General features: G+C 31.5%; 1 protein-coding gene across 2 annotated transcripts; it reads right to left on the bottom strand.

Moving 5' to 3' along the window:
• Positions 1-4,223: 4,223 nt before the first annotated feature.
• LOC11419480 (phenylacetaldehyde synthase) lies at positions 4,224-9,773 on the bottom strand. Of its 2 annotated transcripts, none has more exons than XM_024770186.2 (13): positions 9,633-9,773; positions 9,349-9,481; positions 9,202-9,274; positions 8,004-8,234; positions 7,638-7,801; positions 7,266-7,406; positions 6,642-6,701; positions 6,081-6,245; positions 5,919-5,975; positions 5,535-5,599; positions 5,079-5,202; positions 4,762-4,899; positions 4,224-4,672 (listed from the first exon to the last, which is right to left on the bottom strand). In XM_024770186.2, coding segments are annotated over exons 1-13 (1,476 nt in total). In that variant the 5' UTR covers positions 9,635-9,773; the 3' UTR covers positions 4,224-4,549. The 2 variants fall into 2 exon arrangements, with proteins under 2 accessions (XP_024625954.1, XP_024625955.1); XM_024770187.2 differs by having other exon boundaries at positions 4,565-4,672; positions 4,762-4,796.
• Positions 9,774-10,146: the final 373 nt, after the last annotated feature.

Genomic DNA, 10,146 nt, shown 5'->3' on the forward strand with positions numbered 1-10,146 from the left:
GAGCATAATTGTATTTTGTATTTTGATGTGTTTTGTTAAAATCACTTAAGGTCTATTTATAAATCACACACTCAATGACTCTTTTAATTTCATATGATCAATAATGCTAATTTACTTAAAAGAAAGAAAAAATGTTTCTAAAATGAAGACATTGACCATCTTTAACTTTATATAATTGTGTATAATATACATGATGACCATTTCCTTATATATACACAATTGACTATATGAAGCAATTGAGACTCTTCAACGTATAATTTATTTAGTTTAATTTTTATTTATTTCAAAAATAAATAATTATAATATGCTCACCTTATATATATATATATTTTGATTTAAAATAAAAATAAATAAATAATTTTTATTTAATTTGTATTCTTTGTATTAGAAAAAAAAAACACAATAATATTTCATTTAGAAAAATTATATTTTGATTAATTAAATTCTCCAATCTAATCATCAAATAATAAAATAATTCTTTCTGTATCAAAAAAAAAAAAACTTTAGTAAGAACTAGAACACTCATTTGTGTGTAACCTTGTAGGTTCAATAATAAATCGGTAATAGAATAATCAAATTAATATATTAAATAAGGTATGTGTCTAGTAACACTCCTTGACGTCGAAGTAGTATGAAGTATTTGAAGAATCAATAAGAATAATATAATATTTTTCTTCCGTCGTTACAACTCTTGTTAACTCTAGAGCATGGTACAATTGTCAAACTCTAATAAGTTAACATATATGACTTAAGAAACATATGGGAAATAGTTTAGAAGCCAGATGTAAAAACTTATTTTTAGAAATTGTGCATTCAATGTCTTGAAAAGTTGAAAATTTATATTTTTAATACAAAACTTATGTTTTATTTCTCTTTTTAAATATTTAAAGGTGCGTTTGGTCCTACTTTTTCGAGGTCTAAAAGTTACTTTAAGAATAAAGTTAAAAATTAGAACTTAAAAGTGAAAGTTAAAGTTGTTTGCTTTTTGTTGTTTTTTTCAATTTTATTAATACTTTTAAGTTAAAAACTGTTTGGTAAATATTTCAAAAAGAGCTGAGATTTTACTATAAATTATCATAAATAAAATAAAATTTGTTTTCTTAATATCAAACTAATGTTTTAATTGAGTACATATAATTAAAGTAATACTAAATAACAACAACATTCATAAATAAATCTAAATACACAAAATTATAATCTTAAAAGTATTTTAACCATTTGTTAAAAAAAAAAGTATTTTAACCAATTCATTTCCTTTCAACAAAAAAAAACCAATTCATTTGATCAATAGTGACTCATTTGTTTTTCTACTCTTAGGACTTTTTATTTTTATAAAAATATTATTTATCATATTATATTATCTCTATATATTATATTTATCATAAAAATATACTGTCAAACTATCTTTTTTTTTTTTTGAGAACACTGTCAAACTACCTATCATTGATATTTTATCTCTATATATATACATAAAAAAAATATTGTAAATATGTGAGTAAACAAAAAAAAAAAGAACGTAACCAAAATGTTAAAAACAAAAGAACGTAAAAAATAATATTGTAAATATGTAAACAAAAAAAAAAAAAAGAACTTCAACAAAATAAAATAAATAAAAGGAATCTGGTGTGGGTGATTTACACAAGAAATAATAAAGTAAAAGAAAAAGTGTCTCATGTGGAAATCGATTGGTGAATCAGTGTTGCCTGACCTCCATGTAAGTTGTTGTAAAGTTCGTTTCTACAACTTATTTGAAAAATCACTTTTACATGATTTTTTTCTATACAATTAAGAGACTTCTTTTAATAAGAGCTTTTTTAAAATTGTGTTTGGCCCTACTTCTCTTTAGAAGTAGAAAATAAGGAGGGCCAAACATGCTCTTATACCCTTAAGACACAAGTTAACATGACCCAAACAATAATAATATCTTGTTTTGATAAATGAAATTTGTCTTATTTAATAATCCAGTCAACATAAGACTTTTTAATTTGTAAAAAGAAAAATCACCAGAAGGCATCTATGCTTAAGCACTAAGTGAGAATATATGTCTAGTGATGTGAAAAATCTTATTCTTAGTGCATGCACTCGGTGGGAATAACGTCCAGTGATGTCAAAAAACATCATAAGTAGTGCATATTTGCTTAGACGTCAGCTTTTCTCATCGTCACATTTCAACGCATTGCCATTTTATGTGAGATGCAATCATAGTATTGACTTCAGCCAAACATTGGTGGTCCTGGTCCATCTTGACTTTGATAAAAAATTACATTTTTAAAATATTAACAACAAGAATTATTTAGTTACATCATGTGTGAAAGTGTGAACAAAATTGCTTTGAAATTGAGTCATTCTTCTCCTCTCATGTTTTTAGAAGCTGAAGTATTCATTCGTTTAATATAACATTATTCATTCAAAAATAGGTAGGTTTCATCTTTTTCAAGAGCAAAATAAAGAGTTAGGATTCTTTAATTTAATGTAAAATGTCTTTTAAAAAGAGATAGACCCATGAATATAATAATATTATTTTCAAAATTATTATTATTCTATTATATTCCATGAGTTCATCTCTTTTCAAACACACACTACCTATTATGAACACGAGGAAAGAAGAAGTGTAATAGAATTTATGCAGTGGCAGTATACTATACGGTTTTGGTCTATATATGACGTAGAAATGGATGAGAATAAAATCTAATCGAACTCACTGGACAAAATGTTCTTTCCCAAGCATTTGGTTTCAAAACTAGTCATATTTTATTGGAAGCATGCAACATGAATTAAGCCTTTGTTTGGTAGTACTGTGTTTGTAAACGCGCATTTGCGGCAATAAACCATGTTTATGAAAAGTTAGTATTTGGAACTTACATTAAAATTACATTGAAAAACATGCAAGCATGCGTGCGTTTGTGTGTTGTAAACGAGAAATCAAACACACACTAAGATAGATTAGTACATTAAGGTAAAAGTCCAATAACAATGAGATAAATACATCAACTCGTCATAATAATTATTTTGGAGGTATTCATTGTGTGTTACCACATTTCTGCTTTTAGATATTTGTTGATCAAAGGTGGAGATATAAGTGGCAGTGTTTGATATTTACATTAAGAAATAAATAACATAATATACAATCTTACCTTAAGTTTGATGTATATAGTAAACATAAATCTAATATTAAACAACATAGTAAAAGAAGAGCATTTTCTATCACCACAAGAAGGGAAAAAAAGAGCATTTTCCTTGAAACAACTTTTCACCAAACAAGATTGAGTTCAGCAGAAGGAGCTAAACTTCAATAATACGTCAAACTTAGCTTCAAATTCAACCTAATTAAAAAAGATATTCACATTTAACGTTCAACGATATCTCTCAAATAAAAAATTAACAAAATGTTATTATAGAATTTAAAAACAGTTATCTTGTAAAAATATTTTATTACTATTCTGAGCCTTAAACCGAAATAGTCCTTGTTCATGGAATATTTATCTCGATTAAACTACAAATTACAAGGACTATTCCTTCAAGAACCGGAGGATTAAGAAAGAGAAAAAAACATTTTTTTTTTGTCTCAGATGAAGTGGTAATCCACCGAAATTAAACTCACACATAACTGTAAGGTCCCGGGTTCGAACTCGGGTCACGACGTCCGGCCTTGCAATTTCGTCCATGACATGATAGGGCCTTCGTTTCTACTTAACTTACCCCCACAATTTTATAATATCCCAAACACTGTTTAGTGCTTCTTATTTTTTCTTGGAATTCCCACACCCCACATTCTTCACCATAAATATACATTTCTCTTTTAATAATTATAGACTGTTAATGCAGTGAAAATATATGGTCTAGGCCAAGTTTGCTGTGGGGAAACTATATAGGCATGTATTGAAGAACCTACATCCTTTCTTCTTACCGAGTCTAATTTCAATTTGAGGTGCTTTTCCGAAAAATAGAAATTAAATGATGTATGATATAATTTGAATATGCAGATTATTGATTATAAAAACACTGAATAAATAAAACTTTCATTTCATGACTATAACTAATGATATATTATCCTATAGACCCCCATTAAGATCATTTTATTTCATTCAAACAGTTGTTTAAGGACCTAGCACAGGATACCTATCAATTTTCAACTTAATTGATGATTTAAAATCAAATAACGAGTAGATACTAACTTAATCAATTATACTCAATCACTTAATTGATTATTGGCAATGCTGAAATCAATGTCAACCCACATGAAGCTCGTATTCGATTATTGTGAGATTCATAATCGATTAATGTTACTACAAAAAACTTCTAATCAATAAAGTTGCCTATATAATCGATTAATTGGTAACAAATTGTGTGGTTTATGCGCTATGCACGTTCCACGAATACGTAAAGAACGCTGCTGCTTCAGACAATGTTTTAAGCTTACAACACATGATTGCGTTACCAAAACGAACGAGTCGTGTAATGGAGGAAAAAAAATCACAAATCAAGGCAGACACGTCAAACTGAGGATGACTCAGAGCAATGTTGGATGTTGTGAGAGAGCAGATTCATCCTATAAACTCTCTAATAGAGCAGTGGCTTTTTCTTGCAAAATCTGCCACGCTGCATGGACATGCCTCACTTCTGTCAACGGTGCTCCTACTGCGAGACGTAGAATGTATTCACCTGATAGAACCTGCACATGTTGTTTATCATCAACGGGAAAGAACATATTACATAGTAGGTAATGAACAGAACAAAACCTTGAAGTTAATTTATGCATACCGTGTGTGTAATGAAAACATCTCCCGTTGAATTTACTGCATCAAGTAGATCATGGTTCAGTTTATTGCCATTATCTTCAGAGTTTTGGGGAGGCAAAAGACGAAAACAAACTAAAGAGAATGTTCGAGGCGCAACAACCTGAGTATATAAATTTGATGCATTTTTTTCATGGTTATGCAGATAATTAAATACAGCAAGTAATTAAGATAAGAAATGCATGTTTTGACAATAAACAAATTATTTAGAGCGAAACTCTAATGCCAGGTTACAGTTTTACATATGATGCATTATGCAATTTGTCGTAGAAGAAAGAATACCTTGAATCTAGTGTCTTGAACAACAAGCTCCTCAAAATAAACTGCCAGTGCAATGTGGCTTCTTATGTGAGTTCGCAGGCCTTCCAATCCATAGAGTCGCATCACCATCCACAGTTTTAATGATCTGGAGCCCAGTGTAGGTTAACAGGCAAGGTTATGTTACATGTCTGATGGTAATTATGGATCTTTAATGTGTATTTTTTTTCATTAAAAAGTGATAGAGGTACCAAGGATTTAATAAAAGTCATAACTGAAAAACCAACTACATATATATAAATCCATAAAAATCGAAGAAACATTACAAATCATGATCACATCAAAACTGATTAGGAGTCCCAATGCATGAATAATGCTAATTTATGTATGAGCAGATGCTGAACACCACATACACACATGTATATATGTTAATAGAGAGCAAAGACATGGTTTTCTAAAGGAAAAATTTCAAAGACGCACCTAAACCGACGCCCAAGAGGAATTTGCCAGTCTTTATAATCTATGACCGTGTTTTCTTGAGAGGCCTGGACATTCAATACCATGAGCACATAATTAGACAAGGACTTAAGCTGCAACATTTTGAAAGATATGCTTCCTGTTTAAGAAACTTAAGCCAAATGACCCTGTTACTCAGTATAAGACTGAATCCATGAAAAAACGGAGGAAGAGAATATGTTTGTCAGGGGGATAATTTAAGTTTCCTAGGAATCTTAATTTCTTATAAACATTCCTAAGAATCACGATTTCCCGTAAAACATACCAATGAAAAAAGACTTCACATTAACAATGGCACTTCTGTCACAAAATTTTAATACAAGCTACAAGCATGCAATAGAAACCTACCTTATTTTTCAGAAATTCTGGATTTGTAGACAGCGACTGAATCAGAGCACTTCTGTCCTGTATCAACACATATCAACTTTACTTATATTTTTGTTTATAAAGTAAAGTGAAACGTTACAGATAAAGTTTCAGAAGTGACATTTAGAAAGAAATTATGGATACCTTAACCCAAAGCACTGAACAGTCGAAGTTAGTAAGGAACCATTTATGTGCATTCATGTTAAATGAATCTGCTTCTTCAACCCCATCAATGAAGTGGCGGTACTCTGGACATATACAAGCGCTTCCAGCATAAGCAGCATCCACATGAAGCCAAATATTGTTGGGCTACCAATAAGACACCCATAACCAAGTATTATCAGATTGAAGCACTCTCCAAGATGCACTCAAAAGACTTATCAATTTTATGTTGGTAATTTCATAGGCAATCTTGCAAAAGCTTAACTGTTATAAGGATGTCCAAGAAATGGCTTAGTCTGACCGTTAACAAATCCATGTCTAAAATTTGTATTTTTTATTTTCCACAGGTATTGTTATCTTCTTGAGTTTCTAACTTACAGCATAATCATTTCTATTTTTCATCTATCTAGTTGTCTGCCTCGTTACTTAGGACTCACATAATTCTTTTAACTATTTGGACTTTGACGTTAGTTAGTATCCACACTACAATGCATTAGTTGTTATACTAGCAAGTTTGCTAATCGATTAAATCAAAGACATTACCTTAGTGACTTTTGCCAATGCAGGTAGAGGATCAACAGCTGTTGATGAAGTAGTACCAACCTGCACACATAAAATGTAGTGAACGGCGAACGCAGTCAACGCGAAAACTTAATAACCATCTCAACTTGATTTGAATATTCAGAAACATCTCCAACAAGAAATACAGAACAAACATTAGTACCGATGATAGAGTTTCAGTTGGTAAAATTCCCCATGTTTATCCCTATTTAGTACAATCTTCAAATTTAACATCCATATAAAAGTCAACTGCTAAATATTTCGACATAGAATCTCCTTGCCTGCACAATTTAAGATCTAAAAGAGTGTAATTTCATGAGACTATGTCGTTAAGGAAAGGACATCTGTGTCCCAGCATCTAACAAAGAAGAAACAATTTTCTTACAACAACACATAGAAAGTTGTATTATCCCCTTGCCCCAATGATTGCATGAGCTGAGGACTTTCTAATTTGCAAACCCATCATACTAGTAAGATACATATATTAAAAGAAGAAAAATATTGGATATAAGGAAAACACACACATAACAAAGCTGGACAATTAAGCGTGTAATGCACGGAAAAGTAATTTATTACAAACTCGCATAAGAGGACTTCAATTCTTACGGTAGCACATAAGAAAAAGGGTGTAAGACCACTGGCAATGTCATTTGAAATTGCTTCAGAAAGTACATCAGGGGAAAGCGCAAAATTTGTGGAAGAATCGGTTTTAAGCAACCTGCAGAGCTCTGGATTAAGTCCTGCTATCTGTGAAAGCAAAAGACCATTATGATTAATCGATAAAATGAACTCTCTTATAATAATGCAACCAAACAACACAAATAAGGACTTCTTTTAAAAAATGCAAGGTTCAAATCTAAGAGTCGCCCCATGAATATAAGACAGCTTTTTTTTACCACACGAGTCATCTATATGGATTGGTTTATAAAATAACAACGGATCAAAAGGCATTTCAATTTGAAATGTCACTAACCATACCTGGCAAGCTTTTTGTAAAGAAGAGTGTGTTTGGTCAGATGCATATGTCACAAGCTTAGGAAGGGCACTCCTTCCAACTGTCCGCAGGATCTTGTCACGGGCAGCCACCAACACTACTAGCACAGCTTCACTTGCTGTTCCCTGTATAACTCCACCCCCTTGCCCTGCAATATAATCACATCCATGAATCACAAGTTTAAATTACATATCATCATAGTATATGATCTTCTGCCTAAAAAATATTTCATATGCCTTTTGGGTTCAAACTTCAATTTTAATAATCCAATTTTATTCATGGTGTAATGAAACCCTGAGCAAGATTTTGCAACGTCATCAAAAGTCAGAAATAATCATCCAAGACCTTACCTGTAGAAAAGAAATCATGAGGCAGAAGGAGTGCTTTGGCAAGCCAGTCGAGGACAATCGTTTCGAGTTCAGTTGCAGCAGGAGAAGATATCCAGCTGAAACCCACAATGCTGAGACCAGCACTAAGCATCTCTCCTAAAAAACCAGCAATGCTACTATTGGATGGAAAATATGCAAAATAGTTAGGGCTTTGCCAATGTGTCACCCCAGGTAGTATCTTTTCCTGTACATCTACGACAAGAAAGCGAGGAAAAAGAAGAAGAAAAAAAAATATCAGTCATTCCCCAAAAGAAAACATCCGTGCTTGAGAAAGAGGGATTAATCATCTCATGTTAGTGCTCATTTGGATGAACAACTTAATTAAACACCTACCATATGATATGGTCAAATTGTTTGCATATAAGCTTTAAGTTGTTTTCATAAGCTATTCAAAAACAAAAACGCATATCAAAATTAGCCGGAAACTAACAGCTTATTAACATGTCATAAATTGTGTTCCCCAAGCACTCTCAATCTCTGTCAAATGCTTCCATAGATAAACTGAAATAAGATGTTCATAAGCCCATCCAAATACACACCAAGGTTTTTTATATTTGCATGACTGCGATTAAGGCCCCATCAACTACATATTTGACAATGATATTTTATAGAAGTAATAACAACACCCTTTTTTCAACACTCCCTCTAGAACTCATTCTCTTATTAGTTGAAAATCATGTAGCACCCCTACTTTGGAAATGGGTCCCACTCAGAAGGGTTCCAACCAATAAGAGAAGAGTGTTAAAAAGCGAGTACTCTTAGCACTCGACTTCTTAATATCCCTTCCGTCCCATAATTGTCACATTTGCACATTTTCTCAGTCTTAAAATAATTATCACTTTAGAATATCAATACAATATTTGTTATTTTTTTCCCACAAATATAACTTTATTTATTGAATTTCACTCGATTTAACTAGTCCACAAATTACGCTTAATAAGAGTGTTTAAGTGATTAATACTAATTTTACTATTAAAACAAACACAACTAATTAATTTCTTAAAAACCGCGCACAACTCAAATGTAAACATTCATTTTGAGAGGTAGGGAAGGTGATTTTATGGCAGACATAATGACCAAAAACAAAGTATGACAAATAATGAGTAAATAAAAACAAACAAGCAAAGGTCAATTAATTGAGAAAAGTAAGTAATTAAACCATTTAAAACATGTTGCAATGATTCAGGATGAGTAGGAGCAGAATCTGGAAGAAGCTTTCCAAGATAACCTGGCTGCAATGGGGTAAAAATGTTGAAAGAAATTGAAACAATAACAAATATTAGATGAAAATGGATAGAAAGAGAACCTGAACTTGGCTAAGAACTGGAAAATTTTCAATGGTTTTGTAGTAATCAGCAATGAAATCAACCATCATATGACCTTGTTCTCTCAGTTGCTCAGCATCCATTGCCTTCAACTCACTTCCTCCTCCTTCTTCCCTGTATGTATGTACATTTTCATAAAACATCAACCAACCACATGAATGAATGTAAGATATATATATATATATAGTAGTATGATATGATATTCAATAATATATAGTTTAATGTTATGATCGAGTTAGATTGATAGAATTGTGTCGTGACTTACATATTTTGGAGTTGAGAAATGAGAATTATTATGTTGAAAGGTTGTTTACAGACTTGTCAGTTATATATAGTTGTTGTCATCAATAAAATATCATAGTATGTTATGTTTGTTTGTTTGGATAGATAACGTACGTAACACAGCACCACTCAGTCAGTGTGTGTACTGTGTAAGCCACTTTGATTACCGGAAATAGCAGGTATCCGCCACCTAACTTTTTATCACTATCATGTGTGAGACACCATATCTGTAAAACCATTTATATTCTTAATTCCTCTCTTTATTCTTTTTTCTTTCTCTATATTATTTTCGATTGTTACAAAAATTTTCATCTATTAATTATATAAAGGCTAAAATATGGTTTTGGTCCATCCAAATATGTCTCGTTTTGGTTTTAGTCCCTGTAAAAAAAATTTGTTGTTTTTGGTCCCTCCAAATATATCTCATTTTGGTTTTGGTCCCTGGCTCCACTTTTGTGATGATTTGCACACGTGGCACATGATGACTGAACCCATTT

The sequence above is a fragment of the Medicago truncatula genome, chromosome 7, assembly GCF_003473485.1.
Source record: "Medicago truncatula cultivar Jemalong A17 chromosome 7, MtrunA17r5.0-ANR, whole genome shotgun sequence".
Taxonomy (NCBI): Eukaryota; Viridiplantae; Streptophyta; class Magnoliopsida; order Fabales; family Fabaceae; genus Medicago; species Medicago truncatula.

Bases quoted from the DNA above. Each gene is read 5' to 3' on its own strand.
- LOC11419480 (XM_024770186.2), bottom strand. The intron at 7,407-7,637 runs GTATGGTTAGTG...TTGCTTTCACAG, and splicing joins CTTTACAAAAAGCTTGCCAG to ATAGCAGGACTTAATCCAGA. The intron at 5,203-5,534 runs GTGCGTCTTTGA...ACTGGGCTCCAG, and splicing joins CCTCTTGGGCGTCGGTTTAG to ATCATTAAAACTGTGGATGG.